The sequence below is a fragment of the Aedes albopictus genome, chromosome 3 (genome assembly GCF_035046485.1).
Source record: "Aedes albopictus strain Foshan chromosome 3, AalbF5, whole genome shotgun sequence".
Classification (NCBI taxonomy): Eukaryota; Metazoa; Arthropoda; class Insecta; order Diptera; family Culicidae; genus Aedes; species Aedes albopictus.
The window spans coordinates 164,159,731-164,181,234 of NC_085138.1; the positions used below are offsets into that span (position 1 = coordinate 164,159,731).

The following is a 21,504-nucleotide window of genomic DNA, read 5'->3' on the forward strand; positions in this document are numbered from 1 at the left end:
CATCTTTGAAACCTTCTATCTACTAAACTATCAGTCGTACCATCAATGTCAACGCTCGAATTGAAAGCTAATGACTTCTACTATCTTAGCCTCTTGGACGTGAACTTTGTAAAATTAGTCTAAAAGGCTTAAATTTTCAAAACATTGCAAAACATGTCGAAAAAACAGCTCTTTTTCAGACATTTTTGATGATTTTAATATGAGAACAAAACTTCTGTTAAAAAAGTTCTTCTACAAAACACGCACGAACTTGTTCTCTAAAAATGTTTCTTTGACAGCAAAAGTCTATCTTTTGTAGATTAGCTAGAAAATGATTTTGAAAATATCGCTCCAAATTGCATCAACACCATGCCAAAATAATGGTCATCACCCCATCCGTTCGTGCGTTCGTGTGATGTTGCTCTATGGTATGAGGACGACGGCAGCTGCTGGTGCTGCCATCGCGAACAGAGAACGAGTTCGCTCTTTGTCGCGTTGTATCCCCGCTTGTGGAAAATTTCGAGGCGGAGTGTGGCTTCTGTGCCATATTCAGTTTGACGCGCACTATACACTTGCTTTGGACGGAGCGAAAGCGCTGACAAAAGTGTATTTACAAGAGCATCCCTTTAAATCCTTCGCACTCGTAGCTCTGCTGCGGTGCTGTTCAGATGGGGAGGTCTATGCGTGCGGGAATTTAGAGCATGCACTAGAGAATGCACTTATTAAATGCATTTTCAAATGTACTTAATGTATTATGTGTAGCGTTATTCTTCTTCTTATTACTGGTTTAACATCCCCAATGGAACTGAGCCTGTTTCTCAAATGCAGCAAAAATTTGCGGGATTTAAAAAAGAAAAAAAAAAGACACAGACACGTTTAATGCTTCCAGTGAGCTATTTGCTCTTTGAAGGAAGCACGACACTAGACAACGGACTAGCATGCAACGCCCTGTGGCACAGCCGAAAACTTTTCCTGACAGCTGCGGCGGGAATCGAACCCGCGCTCCTTAGTACGATGCGACTAAAGGCTTGGTGACCTTAGCCGCACGACCACGAAGCCACCAAAATTTCAAGGTTAATAATGCTCATAAGAAATCTGGGAAATAAATTAATCATTTTAAAAGAAGTTGTTGGTTTTTAGAGAACGTTGGGGATTTTTATGGAATATTGGGGATTTTTAGGAGATTTTGAGGATGTTAAAGGAAACTTAGGAATCATGAGGGTCGTCATGGGAAATGATGCTTTTGTGAAGTCTATGCATTAAGTTGGACATTTTAGGAAAAGTTGAGGATTTTTTAGGAACCATTGGGGATTTTTAGAGAACAATAGGGATTTTCAGGAAATATTGAGGATATTAAAGGAAACTTAGGAATCATGAGGGTCTTCATGGGAAATGATGCTTTTGTAAAGTCTATGCATTAAGTTGGACATTTTAGGAGAAGTCGGGGATTTTTAGGGAATATTGGGGATTTTAGGAGATATTGAGGATGTTAAAGAAAACTTAGGAATCATGAGGGTCTTCATGGGAAATGACGCCTTTGTGAAGTCTAAGCATTATGTTGGACATTTTAGGAGAAATCGGGGATTTTTAGGGAATATTGCTGATTTTTAGGAGATATTGAGGATGTTAGGGAAACATGGGAATCATCAGGGTCTTCATGGGAAATGACGCCTTTGTGAAGTCTATGCATTAAGTTGGACATTTTAGGAGAAGTTGGGGATTTTTTTAGGAAATATTGGGGATTTTTAGGGACCAATGGGGATTTTTAGGAGATATTGAGAATGTTAAAGGAAACTTAGGAATCATGAGGGTCGTCATAGGAAATGATGCTTTTGTGAAGTCTATGCATTAAGTTGGACATTTTAGGAGAAGTTGGGGATTTTTAGGGAATATTGGGGATTTTTAGGAGATATTGAGGATGTTAAAGGAAACTTAGGAATCATGAGGGTCTTCATGGGAAATGACGTCTTTAAGCATTAAGTTGGAAATTTTAGGGGAAGTTGGGAATTTTTTAAGAAACATTGGGGATTTTTAGGGACCAATGGGGATTTTTAGGAGATATTGAGGATGTTAAAGGAAACTTAGGAATCATGAGGGTCTTCATGGGAAATGACGCCTTTGTGAAGTCTATGCATTAAGTTGGACTCTTTAGGAGAAATTGGGGATTTTTAGGGAATATTGGGGATTTTTAGGAGATATTGAGGATGTTAAAGGAAACTTAGTAATCATGAGGGTCGTCATGAGAAATGACGCCTTTGTGAAGACTAAGGATTAAGTTGGACATTTTAGGAGAAGTTGGGGATTTTTTTAGGAAATATTGAGGATTTTTAGGGAACAATAGGGATTTTCAGGAGATATTGAGGATGTTAAAGGAAACTTAGGAATCATGAGGGTCTTCATGGGAAATGACGCCTTTGTGAAGTCTATGCATTAAGTTCGATATTTTAGGAGAAGTTCGGGATTTTTAGGGAATATTGGGGATTTTAGTAGATATTGAGGATGTTAAAGGAAACATAGGAATCATGAGAGTCTTTATGGGAAATGATGTCTTTGTGAAGTCTAAGCATTGAGTTTTTTTTTCTTTTTTAGTCCAAGCATTTAGTTAGACATTTCAGGAGAAGTATTGGATTTTAAGGGAACGTTGGGGATTTTAGAAGATATTGGGAGGTCAAAAGCAAGCAAGGAATCATGAGAGTCTTCATGGAAAATTACGCCTTTGTGAAATCTAAGCATTAAGTTGGGCATTTTGGAGAAGTCGGAGATTTTTAGAGAACGTTGGGAGTTTTTAGAGAACGTTGAGGATTTTAGGGAGACATTAAGGGTGTTAAAGGAAACTTAGAAATCATGAAGGTCGTCATGGGAAATGATGCTCTTGGGAAAGCAAAACATTAAGTTGGACATTTTAAGAGAAGTTGGGGATTTTTAGGGAACGTTGGGAACTTTCAGAGAACGTTCTCTAAAAATCCTTAACTTCTCCTTAAATGTTCAACTTAATGCGTAGATTTCACAAAGACATCATTTCTCATGAAGACCCTCATGATTCCTAGCTTGCCTTCGACCTCCCAATATCTCCTTAAATCCCCAACGTTCCCTAAAATCCCAAACTTTTCCAAAAAATCCCCAACGTTCTCTAAAAATACCCAACTTCTCCTAAAATGTCCAACTTAATGATAAGACTTCACAAAGGCATAATTTCCAATGGAGACCTTCATGATTTTTAACTTGCCTTTGACCTCCCAATATCTCCTTGAATCCGCAACGTTCCCGAAAATCCCAAACCTTTACAAATAATCCCCAACATTCTCTCAAAATCCCCAACGTTCCCTAAAAATCCCCAACTTCTCCTAAAATTTCCAACTCAAAGCTTAGATTTCCCAGATGCATCATTTCCCATGAAGACCCTCATGATTCCCATGTTTCCTTAACATCCTCAATATCTCCTAAAAATCTCCATTGTTCGCTAAAAATCCCCAATGTTCCCTAAAATCCCCGACTTCTCCTAAAATGTCCAACTTAATGCTTAGACCTCACAAAGGCGTCATTTCCCATGAAGACCCTCATGATTCCTAAGATTCTTTTAACATCCTCAATATCTCCTAAAAATCCCCATTGTTCCCTAAAAATCCCCAATGTTCCCTAAAAATCCCCAACTTCTCCTAAAATGTCCAACTTAATGCTTAGATTTCACAAAGGCGTAATTTCGCATGAAGACCCTCATGATTCTTAAGTTTCCTTTGACATCCTCAATATCTCCTAAAAATCCCCAATGTTCCCCAAAAATCCCCGACTTCTCCTAAAATGTCCAACTTAATGCTTAGACTTCACAAAGGCGTCATTTCCCATTAAGACCCTCATGATTCTTAAGATTCTTTTAACATCCTCAATATCTCCTAAAAATCCCCATTGTTCGCTAAAAGCCCCAATGTTTCCTAAAAATCCCCAACTTCTCCTAAAATGTCCAACTTAATCCTTAGACTTCACAAAGGCGTCATTTCTCATGACGACCCTCATGATTCCTAAGTTTCCTTTAACATCCTCAAAATCTCCTAAAAATCCCCAATATTCCCTAAAAATCCCCGACTTCTCCTAAAATGTTAAGTTGGTAATGCATAGACTTCACAAAAGCATCATTTTCCATGAAGACCCTCATGATTCCTAAGTTTCCTTTAACATCCTCAATATCTCCTTAAAATCCCCGATATTCCCTAAAAATCCCCAACTTCTCCTAAAATGTCCAACTTAATGCATAGACTTCTCAAAAGCATCATTTCCCATGAAGACCCTCATGATTCCTAAGTTTCCTTTAATATCCTCAATATCTCCTGAAAATCCCTATTATTCCCTTAAAATTCCCAATGGTTCCTAAAAAATCTCAAAATTTTCCTAAAATGTCCAACTTAATACATAGACTTCACAAAGGCGTCATTTCCCATGACGACCCTCATGATTCCTAAGTTTCCTTTAACATCCTCAATATCTCCTAAAAATCCCCATTGGTCCCTAAACATCCCCAATGTTTCCTAAAAAATCCCCAACTTCTCCTAAAATGTCCAACTTAATCCTTAGACTTCACAAAGGCGTCATTTCTCATGACGACCCTCATGATTCCTAAGTTTCCTTTAACATCCTCAAAATCTCCTAAAAATCCCCAATATTCCCTAAAAATCCCCGACTTCTCCTAAAATGTTAAGTTGGTAATGCATAGACTTCACAAAAGCATCATTTTCCATGAAGACCCTCATGATTCCTATGTTTCCTTTAACATCCTCAATATCTCCTAAAAATCCCCAATATTCCCTAAAAATCCCCAACTTCTCCTAGAATGTCCAATTTAATACATAGACTTCACAAAGGCGTCATTTCCCATGAAGACCCTCATGATTCCTAAGTTTTCTTTAACATCCTCAATATCTCCTAAAATCCCCAATATTCCCTAAAAATCCCCGACTTCTCCTAAAATGTCCAACTTAATGCTTAGATTTCCCAAAAGCATCATTTCCTATGAAGACCATCATGATTCCTTTGTTTCCTTTAACATCCTTAATATCTACTTAAAATCCCCAACGTTCCCTAAAAATCCCCAACTTCTCCTAAAATGTCCAACTCAATGCTTAGACTTCACAAAGACATCATTTCCCATGAAGACCTCGAAAACTCCCTAGTGGAATTTCTACAGGAATTTCATGAAGTATCTCTAGAGATACAGCTGGAGGAATTCCTCGAAGAACCCTTGAGTAATATTCAGAAGAACTCCTGGAGGAATCCCTGCAGAAATTCCATTAGCAATTTCCAGAGGAATGTCTGTACAAATTCCAGGAAAAAATCTTAGAAGAACATCTGGATAAATTATTGGATGAATTATCGAAGGAATTCCTGAAGGAATCTCTGGAAGAACCTTTAGAGGAATCCCTGAAGGAATTTCTGGTAAATACCTGGACCAATTCCTGAAGGAATTCCTGGAGAAAATGCTGGTGTGATTCCTGGAGGGATCCCACGAACCAATTTCTGGTGAAATCTGGAGGAATCCTTTCAGCAATACCTGGAGGAGAAATTTTTGAAAAAACTCCTCAAGGAAACCCTGGAAGAATTTTCGGAAAAAAACCTGGAAGAATTACTGAAGAAATTCTCAAAAGAATATCAAAAAGGAATCCCTGGAGGATTTTCTGGATCAAGTCTTGGGGTGATTTCTGGAGGTATTCTTGGTGGCAAACCTGCAGGAAATGCCTGGATGGAATCCAGAATTCCTGAGTTAATATCTGCAGGAATTCTTGGGGTAATTCCTGGTGGAATTTAAAATAGTCCCGAAAGGTTTTGTACCAGAAGCCTTTACCACTCTTGTATGCCGGTCACGTGAAATAATTGGCCACCTGAAGTTCGCCTGGAGTCCCGTTACATTCTGGGCTATTAGCAAATACTTTGTCTGGAAGAATCCATGCCTCGTGTTGTCCAGAAGTCCAACCTACAGCACCAGACCATGTATTCTGCTTTGAGTTCAGAATCCAGCGTTGTCTTCGCCGGACCGTCAAGTTCTACGTGGTGCCAGTTTGCAGAACCTGGTTCTATTGCCAAATGCCGGGAAACCACCCGGCGGAGACCCATCGGCATATAAACCAATATGCTTGATCGACACGGCGGGGAAGGTGCTCGAGAAGATCATCCTTAATAGAATGTTGAGGCAGACCGAGGGCGTAAATGATTTCTCGAGTAGCCAGTACGGCTTCCAGAAGGGAAGGTCGACCGTAGACGCTATCCTGTTGGCTACAAAAACTGCCGGGAGAGCACTCGAGCGCAAGAGAAGGGGGATTCGCTGCTGTTCAGTAGTAACTCTTGATGTAAGGAACGCGTTTAATAGCGCCAGTTGGCCAGCCATTGCCGATGCGCTCCTGCATCTGGGGATACCCGTACAAGATTCTCGAAAGTTACATCCAGAATCGAGTACTAGTTTACGACACAGAGGTGGGTCGGAAGTGCTTTCACATATCCTCAGGAGTCCCACAAGGTTTCATGTAAATGGATATATCATGTAAATGCATAAAATAGCATGTAAGCATGTAATTCAGCATTACTCTGAGTGTTTACATGGCATATAACGCAAATTAACATGATACATCATGTAAACCATCATAACAGTAAGTTTATTACACTAAAATGAAGTTTACATGACGTGTTAATCTTATTATTTTTATCTGCGCAGAGTAATAACTTTTAATGATATCTGTTCGGAATATGGGTAGAAGCCAGGGTTCTCGTGGCAGCTCGAGGTCAGAAGGTCACATTTTGGGGGATGGACAGGGCAAGGATTGGACCAAAAGTTTCACTGCAGCTTATCCGGAGGTGGCTCAAAAGTTATGACGATTTGAAAATAAAAAATATGAGAAACGTCGTTTTTTTTGGATCACTCTATTTTTCGAATGGCCACCCAAATGGCGAACCAAAAAAAAAATACAGGTCTAATTATTTTTAGTATAGATAATTTTTTACCGATATTGAGCAATATCGGAGCACTTTTATTTTCAAGTCTATTTTTTTCGAGTATATTTTTTTTCATGGAATGGCTGTATTTTTATTATGTAGGGAAACTTTTTTTTTGGCGTTTCCATTTTGTGAAGAGCTCGGACCTAGTTGATCCATCTCGCTCTATTTAGGGGAACTTACGTATTTTTGGCCATTTTATTCTCTTTGTCATGATTTTTTTAAGCCTGCTGAGCTCAAATGTTGCCTCAAATCTTTGCCAACCAAGTTGAATTGTACGACAAAGTTTCAGGCCTGACAAAAACCCCGTTATAACATAGAGAATAAACCTACCGATAATATGCGAAGTCACCTTATATTTATAAGGTGGTGGTTGGCTATAAAATTGGATATAATTTGATTTTCCTCTCTTGATTTTTTATAACTTTGTTATGAGCTTGTTATAATTGTAATATGGATAGTCCAATTATTTTATATTTTAACTTGGCTTCATCTTTGAAATAATAACTGCACTGGTTATAATTTTGTTATTCTTTTCTTATCGGGTTTGGGAAGAGGGGGGGGTCTTGGATAAATTGGGGTTTTAGTGTAACAAAACTACTCTGCAGTTATACAAAAATGGTTAGATAAAAGGAAAAATAATAATTTTAAATATCAAACGTTGCATTCAAAGACTAAGAAAACTCTGGAAAAATGTATTTGTATTGTTTTGAATGGGTAAAAACTTAATTGGATTTTCATCTTATTTATTCATTATCTTTCCAAAAAAAAATCAAAAAGTTTTCGTTTTTTTGTATAAAAATGTGTGCACTGTACTCGAAATTGCCAAACAAATAATCTTACTGGCAACACTACATATAGACTTACACCCTTGCGTTTTATCCTTCGTCCTCTTTCTCTATTACCTTATACGTTGAAGCACCTATTGAAAAAAGGATAATTTTTACATCCTTCGTTTTGGTCACCTCTCTGTGGCGGAGGAGAAGCGAACGAGAAAATCCAGAGGGGATGAACAAGGATCAAACAAGGGTCGCTATAAAACGAATCCCTTTCCTCATCCTTGAAATAGTTTTCGTTTCGCTCTTCAACAAGTAACATATCCTTCGTGCCTTTTTCTGTGTAAAGAGATTCATTTACACGATCAGATCCACAAAATGTCGCGATCGTTTCTAGTCGATTCGTTAATCGGTGACAAATCGACACCAGTGAAAAGTAACTCGTTCGATTACGAACAGTTTACTCAATTACCAGTGACTCCGCCGGCAACTCTACCTTACTCCCCATGCTACGTTGGAAGCTATCTATTCTCAATTGGATTACAACAGCAGCAACAACAACAGTTGCATATGCCGCATCTACATCATCTACCACAACCGCATAACCTGTCGCTGGATCTATCACCCAAACTCTACCAGCCAACCGACGTCAAACCGCCAAGGCTTTCCCCCAAGGAGGAGTACTACCGCAAGCTGTACCGGTGCGAGAAAACCCCCGAGCGTTTTTCGCCATATCCAACGTCCCCACTGAACACCACCAAGCATACCACCCTCAAATCATCGACTCCTTCGCCAACACTCACGGACACCCTGGCGTTCACCATCGATGACGAACTATCCAGCAAGCGAATCCGCACGGCCTTCACGAGCACCCAACTGTTGGAACTGGAACGCGAATTCTCCACCAACATGTACCTCACACGACTACGGCGGATCGAGATCGCCACTCGGCTCCGGTTGTCCGAGAAACAAGTAAAAATCTGGTTCCAGAACCGACGGGTCAAGCGCAAGAAGGGCGATGCCCCGATCGTGTGCCCCAGTATGGGTGCTTCCTCCGACGGTTCGTCACCTTGTGGCCAATCAGTACATCAGCAGAATCATCAAAAGTGTTGCTGCCATGGATCTTCCTGTGGAGGCGGGTCGGATAGTGAGGAAGTGAATGTTGATGGTGATTGTCAGCAGGAGATCGATCGTAAGCCCACCGTTGAACAAGTGCAGTTACTTCAGCAGCATGCTTGGGATTTTAGTAAGGGGTTTCATTGAAAGGGGCTGAAAATGTGAGCTTTTCGAATTTACCAGTGATTTGTAAATAATGTGTTATAAAATCAAAAGTACCTAAATGTAAATATGTCATTACCGACTTCAGAAATTAACTTCATGAAGATATTGTGCATCCTAGCTTAATCACTCAGATCCTGCTGATCTGAGTCAGCCGCCATAAGATTGCGCCCGTTTGATTTGTACACGGCGGCTGACAGCTCCACCCGGCGGCTGCAAAAAAGTTTTAGCCAAGGTGCACACCGTGTACAAATCATACGTGCGCGGTCTGGCGCGATCTGAGGCTGCGCGCTTCGAACGCAGCTTGCTGAGAATCTAAGATAAGCGCGACAATATTTTAAAAGTTTTGTTTGTACATTAGATATAATCAGAGGCTAAAATAAAAGTTCTATCATTATAAAAATCCAACTCTCGTAATCTAAATTGAAAGAAAATATCCCTTATTTAAATGGCTGTTATTTTGTTATGTTTTATATTGTGTACAATTAAAAAAATCAAATAATGTTTAAGGTACACCGGGACAATATAAAACGAAGAAGTCAAGATGAAATTGTGAAAAGGATATCAATACATTTTTTTCTGTGTCAAAAGATCTCTTGCCTTTCCATATAAACACATATTCCTGGTTTTTTCCATAGTTATGCGTTTTCAGATTTTTTTCTTTCTTACATTTTTCTGATGACTTCATGACATTACCCCGAATGAACCAATACCCCGAATAAAATTCTCCAAAATTTTAAATTTTATATTTTCTTAACCCTTCAGGACGCGCGCTATTGTAAAAAGTACAACACTACCAGAAAACCTCGCATGTCGTATACAGCGCGTGCGCGGTGCAGTTTCAGCTTCTTGATGGCGTGCGTCCTGGAAGGTTTAACGGAGGATATACAGGCTTGTCCACACTGAGCGCTTGAAAATTCTGCTCTTTGGATTTACACCATCAGGCAAATCATAAATTAAAAATCTTTTCATCTTATAGATATTCATCTATCTGAAACGTCATTTCGAACTGTGATATGATGTAAAGTTATTTCCAGTGCAAGACTTGCCATGTCGTTGGGTTCCTCCTATTGGCAAGATCAAGATGTTGGATAGTTTGAATATTCACAATTTTGTTGTATGAAGGGCTAAAAGGGAGTGTGGACCCATAAGTGCATTGAAAGATGCGCAATCCACTACAAGGGCAGAGAATCTCCTTCTAACAGAATGTTCCCGATCAGATAGGCATAACAAAAACATAACATAATTATATCGACGGTTGGTATTTATTAATTTTGTTATATTTAGATATATTTGTTGGAATCGGTCTTAAAACAAGTTCCTATAATATCATAGTTATAGCAAAGTCAGTTACAACAAATTAAAATACGATTAGATCATCTTTATATCAACATTATAACAAACTCAGTTATAATTTTCAAAACTCAGTGTGTATCTAGTAATATTTTTGGGTTTAAAGCGTAAGTTAATCGCTGCATGGCGCCATGTGTTCGAAAAACACAGTTTTGGACATGCCTTGTACTCCAATTCTCCAAGGATTTGATGAAAAATTAATTCTTATACATTTACCTCTTGAGAATCCTTTCAGAGATTAAAAAAAGTATTCCTTTATGGAATTCTTAACAAATTCCTCCAACGAATTCATCAGAAATTCCTTCAAGGTCTCTTTCTTGTAAATTTTCAACTATTACATCAATATTTTTTTAGCAAAATCTTCAAATGACTTATTCAGTTTTACGTTTATGGAACCTTTCAAATGTTTCTCCAAATATTCAATCAAATATTTATCCAAGAACCTCTTCCAAAATTGCTGACAGTCTACCCTCAGAAATTTCTTAAATGTTTCTGCAGAAATTCTTCCTTGAATTCCTTGTGCATCTTCGTACCTGACGATGTACAAATACAAAATTGTCATTGGAAGAGAATGCTTGTGATTAATAACTGCGGAGTTCTTGCACCCGATTTCTTTGAGTACTCCCCTCAGGAAACAATAAAAACTCCCCTAAGGATTCTTTCTGATAATTTTCCATGTATTCTTGCAGGAATACCTCCAAAGTTTACTTTAGAAATGCCTCCAGTGGCAACTTCTTCCAAGAAATTCCTGAAGAAATCCTCTACGTAATTCTTCAGGAACTCCTCCAAGAATAAATTCACAAATTATTTCAAAAAGTCCTTCAGGCATTGCTTCATGCATATAATAAAAAAAAACCCGTTGCAGGATTGCAGCAGTCATTCCTTCAAGTTATCCTCCAGAAATGGCTTCTCTCAAGGATTCATACGATGATTTTGGGTGATCCAGTAGGAAAAAAAATATTTAAATGCCTCTCTAGTATGTGGTCACTCACTCTCTACAACAATGAAGTGTAGCTTTTTGCCGCATAGATCATCTGTGAATGCTCATCTGCCGATCGAAATGGCTATGTTAAACAGTAAGCAAGTCAGAAGAACACTACCGCTGTTACCGATACTCCGTATGAACAATGGAAGTGTAGTTTATCTGTTCGAGTAAATAAAGTGTTTAGTTCACCCACGAAACGTACTGTTATAGAAGAATTCGAATGACCCCCAATTGTAGAGGCGCTAGGTAAGATGAGGAGAAAATCGTTTGTTTGCAACAAAAATTCAATTTTTTGTCTTCAAAATTAACTCATATTTCGACTTGGTAGTCGCTATTTTCCATTGGTAATGGCTTCTATTATCATCATTCTTGATGCCGACAGACACCTGATTGGCCAGCTTATAAAAAATCCGGAAGATCGCCCGTCGCAGGCATAGCAGGCTCCTCAAATTAGTCACATAAATTCGGCACCAACATTTCAAAAGGGCGTAACTGCTTTTGCAACCAATGCCTTCTCACAGAGCTGTGGGTCGTATTTCATTCATCTCACGCAATTCACATCCATTAATCGAAAGAGGAGGATTTTATCTTTCTATTTGTGCTAGTGGATTGCTCGAGAGGGATGGGATACGCTCCACAGCTTTGTGAGAAGGCATTGGTTGTAAATGCAGTTACGCCCTTTTGAAATGTTGGTGCCAAATTGTTCGTAAGTACCTACTGGATCTAAACGCATCTGGAAGAAAATTAAATTTTCTTTCCAAAAAGTGCTCGTTTGTTTCTCTACGATGCGGAATTCGATATGAAAAAGTGAAAAAAGTACACTTTGCCTATGCTGCGCCATGTGAAATTTTGGCGGAGTCACGTTTTTCATAGGGTTCTCATTCCTGCCACCAGATGCGTAGGGATCGTTAGCTTCTGTTGGATTTGCCTATATGTGGCGACCTACTTCCGAAACGCTTTATGTGTGAAAATAAATTTCTTCGAAAATTTCTCCAAATTACTTTACAAATTCCATCGAGAATTATGTACAGGGCCGATTCAAATATGACGTCCATCATTTTTCGGGAATTTTAGACCCCCCCTCCCCCCTCTGTCACGCTATTTTGTATACCTTATACACGGAGTGTCACACTTTCTCAGACCCCCCCTCCCCCCTAAACGATGGTCGTCATAATTGAATGACCCCCACCAAAGACTCTTTCTGGAATTTCGTTTATTTTTCATTTAAAAAAAATCGACACTGATTCTTCATTAGGGCCTAACTGACATTTTCGATTTCTCTTCATCGATCCTTTGTGTTATTACAGAAAGTATACTTAATTTGCCAAAGATTTTGTGGTTGAAATGCGAAGACAACGACTATATCTTGCTCTAGAAACAAAAAGAATAATGATTTTGTTTGTTTTGATCAAGTTATTAGTGAAAGAGAGAGTCGACGAAGAGAAATCGATCAAGTCAGTTAGGACCTTAAGAAAAATCATTGTCGAAATCATTCATAAATTCCTCCATGCTGCGCCATGGCAAATTTTGGCGGAGTCACTTTTTTTATAGGGTTCTCATTCCTGCCACCAGAGAAAAGAGCGATCGTTAGCTTCCGTCAAATTCGCCTATAGGCGACCTGGTTTTAAGTAGAGTTGAAAAATATGTTATGATCTCATAGTTCATTTTGCTGGCTGGAACTTGGGCAGGTCATCGATCACGGAAGCTATGGTAGAAAATTTTCGGACGTTTCGTGGTGCCCCGGGGCAAGAGACATGTATGTATGTACATACCTAACCGATCAGGCTAAGGCCGGGTGGCCTCTGCTGTACATAGTACCCGTCTCCATTCCACTCGGTCCATGGCTGTTTGTCTCCAGTTCCGCACTTTGCGTAGGGTCCGCAGATCGTCCTCCATTTGGTCAACCCACCTAGCTCGCTGCGCTCCACGTCTTCTTGTACCGGTCGGATGACTCTCGAGAACCATTTTGGTTGCTATCCGACATCCTGAAGACGTGACCCGCCCACCGTAGCCTCCCGATTTTCGCGGTATGGACGATGGTTGGTTCTCTCAGCAGCTGATGCAGCTCGTGATTCATTCGCCTTCTCCAAGTCCCGTCTTCCATCTGCACTTGTAGCCTCAGTGGCTGCTCAGACGGGAAATATATGTGGGAATATTTGCTGATCACAGGGTCGTTTACTCTGAATATTAACAATTCGTTCACTGCAACGCTGATCACTTACTTGGTAATCAATGAGTGGAATAGGTAGCCAACCGGTTTGTATGTAACCAAGGTGGATCAAAACAATAAAGATGTCGAAGTCCTAAACTGACTACCCAAAGCCGAGGCTTGGATACCCCTTTAGGTACGGAATCGAACCAAAAGTAGCGGAAATGTATTCAACCTGAGGGAGTGCGCCTTTTAAAATGACGTAACTATCAGTGCTTAACTTAACATAATCGTTTTATTCGTCCATTGGACAATAGAGAGAGATAGAGAGGTGGTATACTTGCGTATTACATTGGCGGTTGTTGGTGGCGGGATGGTTGGCGGCGACGGTCTACGTTGGCTAGCTTTGTGGATGGCATCTTCGAAGTGGGGTCAGGCGGGCACCGGAGAGGTTGCTGCTAACGAGGGCGAGCACTTCCGCCCCGAGATGGCTGTCCAAAGATCGTTGTTGAATGACAGGTACTCAACCGGATAGGCTAGGGCCCACCAGTAGGCGTATGGGTTGTTGGGAAAGCTTGGCACCTCCAACGGGCAAACGTGGGTGAAATGGCTTGGTAGAACGCTTCTTCACGGCACGACGGCTTGGTCGGGCTTCAGCGCGGGTGGTGGCGGAAGTCCCTCGGTCGGCACACACGATGACGGAGACGGCGATGAAGATTTAGCTTGAATCAGGCCAGGCGGTCCACACAAAAGCTGGGGAGGAGGACCGACTCTCTGGACAGGCTACGGCCCACCAGCGAGGTTACGGTTGATCGTGGGTTACCGTCACCAGGGTCCAGGTATTTCGGCGATACTCCTGGGAAGCTGGGAAGGAGCTTTTCCGTCAGTACTCCCACTGGACCGATGACACTCTGGGGTCCCACTGGAGTGGCTAAGATCTACCAGCGGTGGGGAGGATTCGTGTTCCTGGTTTTGGGGACGATCTCGGCGATCGACTCTGACGGGCGTCAGCTGAGTGACCACGCGGCCGATTGCCCGGTCTACAAGATGGTGGAGGCAGCAATGGCGATCCCGGTGCGTACTAGGGCTCTAGCTCTACACGAGGGTCGTGCCGCAGGTTTCTGTCCAGTGTTTCGATCCTGGGAAGTAAACGAGACCCTTCGGGAATCGCCCGAGGCCACCATAGAATAAAGAAAAGGTCCGGAAATACTCACGGACCTATTCCGCAATTAGTATACCTTAATCTCTCTCTCTTGTTTTAAAACCACCATTTTGTAACACGATTTCACAATACAACAATGAGCCTTATTATTAATTACCTTTTCTTCTAATAACACAAATTAACACACGTTTTCTTTAGGATCGATCGCTTATGGACAATCTTCAAATGCTTATCTAAAAAAAGGACACATTCAGGTTAAATACACGATGCTACACTCTAATACACATTTTAAATTACGGAAACTCAGAACGGCGCGCACTACTAAACTAGAGGGTAGCCTTTTAAGGAATGAGACCCGACCAATGCTATGTTCATAGTTTTATTCGCTTCGGTTTTTCACATCTTCGTAAAAAGCCGAAGTTGTCATTTCAAAAATGTTGGCAGCCCTTCCACGCAGGGTCACATTACGATTAGGTCAACTCCATAAAGGGTGGTTGTCCTAGCTCAGTACGAACGGTAACGTTTCGGAGTGAGCAAACGCTTTGACTAATATTCGAATGCACGTTTCGGTCAAGCTTATTTCTAGAACAGCTAGGTATACGCCACCAGTAAGGCTGTTCTACTATTGGGATGGAATTGGTTTAGGTGCTTACTGGTAGGTTACGGTGTTAGGAACAGGAACTTGTGGCAAAGTCAACAAGCCACGAATTGGAACCAACGGTTACACACTCCGCCGTAGATGGTACGCAACACCTTCCGTTCGAAAACTGCAAGGGTCCATTGTTTCGTATCCGTAGAGGACGACCGGTCTAATCAGCGTTTTGTAGATAGTTAACTTCGTGTTACGGCGAAATTTATTCGATCGTAGAGTTTTGCGGAGTCCAAAGTAAGCACGATTCCCTGCCACAATGCGCCTCTGAATTTCTCTGCTGGTGTCGTTGTCGGCGGTCACCAGTGAGCCCAAGTACACAAATTATTCAACCGCCTCGATTTTATCACCGTCGATATAAATTCGGGGTGGCGGGCGCGTTGATTCTTCCCTGGAGCCCTTTGCCATCATGTACTTTGTTTTCGACACATTAATGACTAGTCCGATTCGCCTGGCTTCACTCTTTAGTCGGATGTACGTTTCCGCCATCGTCTCAAATTTACGAGCAATAATATCAATATCATCGGCGAAACCAAGCAGCTGAACGGACTTCGTGAAAATCGTCCCACTCGTGTTTATCCCTGCTCTTCTTATTACACCCTCCAAAGCAATGTTGAACAGCAAGCACGAAAGTCCATCACCTTGCCGTAACCCTCAGCGAGATTCGAAGGGACTCGAAAGTGTCCCTGATACTCGAACTACGCACATCACTCGATCCATCGTTGCCTTGATCAACCGTATCAGTTTATCCGGGAATCCGTATTCCTGCATAATCTGCCATAGCTGTTCTATGGCCACATCTGGAACTACTAATAATATTTCGAAATCGGTTGCGGGTGTTCCATCAGAAGTGATTAAAAAGATGTGAACCAAAATCGTGCATGGGAAACATAAAATCGCGGCTTTTCAAAAATTTGCCGAACGTTTGGCAAGAAAATAGCCTGAAACCACATTAATTTTCGGCTTTTAAGGTAACCCGATGAACAGTTGACAAGAACATAGTCTCAGACCATATTTGAGACAACTGGAATCGGTTCCAGGTGTCCCGCTGGAAGTTGGCAAACGTAAAATTCAACGAAACCCATGCAAGCTACACATCAAATAACGCAATTATATAAAAAAAAAACAAAATCAATGTCAAAGCGATAAATCAAATCGTGGCCTGTAAACGTTAGGTGGTAAGATTATAAGTGAAGAAATGGTCAAAGTCTTCATAAATGCAATAGAACAAAATCGTGACCAAAGCGATCTCATCAAATCACACCATTTCAGATTCCTGCAGTGTAAACTTATAGTAGGGTAAGAAATCAAACTTTGAACTAGTCAAATTGTAATCTTAATTTGAACCATTTCAAAATTCATTAAAACGACGTACTTTTCAGGCAAATATTGTCCCGAAAAAGATGTTAAACAGCTTTCCGTAATATAACCTGATAACATGGACTTTAAAAGCATTGAAAAAAGCGTTTTTGTCATAGAAAACAGGCAATTGAAAAATCACTGTGATTTCACCCATTTCCCCCAAGATAAAGCACATTTTCGGTGCACTCGTACAGCTCATGCATTGTATCTCACGCAATATGTGAACACGTCAAATGAAAGCTTATTTATCATAGAATCGACCAACCGAATAATATTCCGCATTATTTGTCATAAAATTATCAAATTTAAGTGATTCTTACTTGAAGAATGTTATCTTAAGTTGAACCATTTGTAATCTTAATTTGAACTAGTAAACGGGGGTGAGCTTCTAGTGTTGGCCTGTAGATTGCGCTAGTGGTTGCTTTGTTTACTCTTGGGGGATGAAAAATTCCAAATTTAGTTTCCAAATTCCTAAAGAATTTCGAACATTCTGAGTTGAGATTCCACTGCCTAATGAAAAATAGGTATGAGAATTAGCAGATTCATGTGATTTTTCATTGTTTAGCATGGAATTGGCTGTTTTGTTAGTTGCTCGAGCTGCTGCCGTCAGTAGTTCAAATTAAGATTAAAATTGGTTCAAATTATGATTGCGATGGTTCAAATTAAGATTAAAATCATTGTTGATGAAAAATCAAATATTTCAATGAAATTCGGTGCAAATACAAACTTTTTACCATTTAACAGAAAGCTTATACCCGTGGCTTTCATGTACATACGACTTTGCCGTAGTAAATTATTTCCATGTGGGAGAAAAAATCACTTAAAATTTGCACTGCTTCAGAAAGCCACAATTTGGTTCAAATTTTGATTACCTACCCTAGCATTGATCAACATTTTATGGAACAAATATTATTTGATCGCATCAACACCGAATAAAGTTTTTTCAATCTTCAATCTCCTTTTGCTTCTAAAATAACTGCTCACAATTTGGGTGCGACTGGTTAAGCCCTCGTTATTCTCATTGCGATTGAAATTTGAATGGGAAATTTCATTTTCAGCATTGCTCTCGTAAGGGGCTGTCCATTAATTACGTAAGGGTTTATAGGGGAAGGGGGGGTTCGAGAATTCTTACGCTCCATACAAAAATATTTCAGTTCTCATACAAAAAATCTTACAAGGGGGGTGAGGGTGTCGAAAAATCGTAAAAATCCCTTACGTAATTAATGGGCAGCCCCTAAGGGGGTCAAATTTTACATGAGTCTTGTTACCAATAATAATAAAATATGGCCTAAAGCGTGCTGAAAAAAACTTTATCGAAGTGATCTGAAATTGTGAATAAAGTTAACCTTCTTCATGCATTAGCTGTCGCTCACCCCGCTACAGTAGTGCATGGAATAGGGTCATAGAAACCCCAATGCACGACTAGGGTTAAGGTGGTCAAGCAGTCAACTGAGAGGTCTAATATTTTTCAGCTCTGTTTTGCTGTTGAACATAAAATCAGAATATTACCATCAATAAGTTTCCCAAATCGATGATGGCGATGATGGCTTTTTTTAAATGTTTGCTTTTCTATATAAAGTGTTCGCAGGATTCAGGAACATTTTAGCTAACGTCGAAGGAAAGATCATGAGTACATATTCAAACAGAAAGGCACTATCACTAGGTGGATGAATCTGTTTTTTTTTTTATCTGAAGATTCCTCCTATCCAGCAAATTCTGTTAGAGATTTCGAACAATTTGTCAAATAAACGGTAATTTCCAACCATTTCAATAAGTTCCATTTCGAGGTACTCATTACTTTATTCGGTGAATTTGTAGGGGACGTTCCGTTTGAAGATAATTTATTTATTATTCTTCTACTATACGTTTTCCTCCATACAACGCACATCACCCCAATCCCTGCAGTATCTCCCTGCAACCGACAACAACAGTTTATAGATTTGAAATTTATACGCATGTTCGCCAAATAGAACGGATTCGAGGTATAGGTACCGTTTTCGTAGCGACTTTCAGCCCGCAAAAACTGCAGCTTGCAACAGTAGATAATGTTTTCGGGATACTTTTCAAATTAAAATAATTGTGTCCGGCCAGCCATCGCATCGCATCGCGTCGCGGAGGGATGGAATCTACTCAAACATTATTACCTTTCATCGACATCCAGTCCTCTCGGCGAACAAGAGTTTGGTAATCGGCGCATATGTTCTCATGATTTGATGGTGAAGCAAGGGATCAACCGTTTCTGTATATACATAGAATGCAAGTAAAATGGGGTTGGCCTCGGATGAGGGTTTGGATGTAACATATAAGGACGCCATGATAGATCCGACATGCTCATCCCCTAATAAAAATTTTGTTGCCTATTGAGCCCCGGAAAAAAGGGATGAGTTCATAAATTCATTCAATGGAAAACGAGTCCCGAATCCATTCGCATACTGTTTAATAGCAACAGGTACTTGAAAGTTGGTAGACACTTGGAAATTAAATTTATTTTGCGTGCAAATAGCGCCGATGGGTAAAGCTACTCTCTTTGCCTTGCCTGTTCTAATGAGGTGAATGGATTTTTTTTTTCTAGCTGCAAGCTGCCTGTGGTTTATATTCAAATTTGGCTACGATGTCATTAACAAGCTAGTTATGAGAGCATGTGACTATACCGCAACAGCAGAAGCAGTTGTTTGTGCGCTTGACATTTGCATTAGCCATCTTCATTGCTGGAGGAGACACCGGAAAAAGGGGAAGCGCACTTCATATTCGCTTTGTGCTAATAACGAAAATATTATTTAAAACATGATGGGTTAATAGCTCACAGTGCAGTACATACTGCTTTAACAGACTCTATTATCAAAATGGTGGTTTGGAAGTTAATTCAAGCCAAACGGACGAAGGCAGAGCTAATTAATATTCATTGCCAGGCCGTCACGGAGTTGCGAAGCGAGCTTGTGCTGTGAATCTGATGGCAGAAGAAGATGCCATTCGTGTATTATAATGATGGAAGCGTATATTCATCGTCGATTGTGTTCGATTTTATTTGCCAGTTCTTATAAAGCATTGATGGCATTCTCCTGATTGCAATTGTTGCACGTTTCGCACATAATTTTTCTGACGTTGGTTGCTGTGGGTGTGCAGAATTCTAGCTTCAGCAGAATATTTGGAACCACCCGAGTAAGTGCATATTAGAACTTATATTTTTTAAATTTTATCATTGTAGGGGGAATTTTCGGGGTCTTCTGAGCCTCACACACCGGGTGTTTGGTGGAGATATGCTAAAAGCTGTATATGTTTTTGTTAGAAATATGTATCATTAATTACACTAGTTTACAGCATTTTTGAACTCGATAAGCTGATGATCGTTTTTGGTGTAGAATCATCCCAACAAACATTATTGTTGTACAACAGCTGAAAAAGCCGCTCTTAAGCTTGATTTTGAAAATTTTGGCTGAATAAGCTGTTATTCAGCTGTCATTGTTACCTGGGATGCCCTGAGTAAGCAGACCATCCGTCCCGTATTTAACGGGACAACAAAATTTTCAAACACTCGTCGCTGAAGCATAGTTGTCGTTTTTGAGTCAATTATACTTTCTTTCCAGCTGAAATAGCATTATTAACAACATGCAGTTCTGTTTGGGCTGCAAAACGGTGAGTTGATAAGGAGAGCGTCCAATATAGCTCTGGTCCTCACAAGTTCCTACCTCATGCTTCCACGGGTCAAGCGATGACAAAGACCGCCAGCTAAGAGTTGTGTGCTTAGCTGGTAGTGCAGCCTGGGCACTGTTGTCCTTCTGACTTCAGCTAGATTGAGGAGGTACGATCCGAGTGTCTGTTCACCAAGGAGGTGCGGCTCAAACAGCGTCTGTTCTGGCATCCAGCGGCTGAGTAAGAAACGCTGCACCACGCCCAGCTAGATCCAAGGTGGTAGCCCCATCAGCGTGGTCGTCTCAGTGTTGGTTGGGACGTTAAACAGAACTGGCACGATGGCCCTCCGGTGAGACAGGAGTGTTGGCGTGGGCCCAATTAGTCACCCGTAAAAATCCCCATTGCGAATAACATAGGAGAAAATACGACTCGATACAATCGGCAAAGACCCACGCGACGAAATAAGGACTACGATTGGAAACTTGGAACATGGAATTGCAAGTCACTAGGTTTCGCAGGATGTGACAGGATAATCTACGACGAACTACATTCCCGCAACTTCGACATCGTGGCGTTGCAGGAACTTTGTTGGACTGGACAGAAAGTGTGGAAAAGCGGGCATCGAGCGGCTACCTTCTACCAAAGCTGTGGCACCACCAATGAACTGAGAACAGGATTTATAGTGTTGGGCAAGATGCGACAACGTGTGATCGGGTGGCAGCCGATCAACGCAAGGATGTGCATGTTGAGAGTTAAGGGCCATTTCTTCAACTACAGCATCATCAACGTCCACTGCCCACACGAAGGGAGACCCGATGACGAGAAAGAAGCGTTCTACGCGCAGTTAGAGCAAACATACGATGGTTGCTCGCCGCGTGACGTGAAAATCGTTGTCGGCGACATGAACGCGCAGGTAGCAAGAGAGGAAATGTACAGACCGGTAATCGGGCGAAACAGCCTGCACGCCGTATCGAATGATAACGGCCAACGATGCGAAAACTTTGCAGCCTCCCGTGGTATGGTAGTCCGAAGCACCTTCTTCCCCCGCAAAGATATCCACAAAGCCACCTGGAGATCACCCGACCATCAAACAGAAAATCAAATCGACCACGTTCTAATCGACGATAAATTCTTCTCGGATATAACCAACGTCCGCACATACCGCAGTGCGAATATAGATTCGGATCACTACTTAGTCGCTGTATGCAT

The 21,504-nt window shown here is 40.8% G+C and overlaps 1 protein-coding gene across 1 annotated transcript; it reads left to right on the forward strand.

Annotated features, from left to right (window-relative positions):
* Window positions 1–8,105: 8,105 nt before the first annotated feature.
* On the forward strand, window positions 8,106–9,056 carry LOC134292205 (homeobox protein Hox-A1-like). The gene has a single exon (XM_062861139.1). It carries the CDS (start codon window positions 8,106–8,108, stop codon window positions 8,988–8,990), a length of 885 nt encoding a protein of 294 aa, XP_062717123.1. The 3' UTR covers window positions 8,991–9,056.
* Window positions 9,057–21,504: the final 12,448 nt, after the last annotated feature.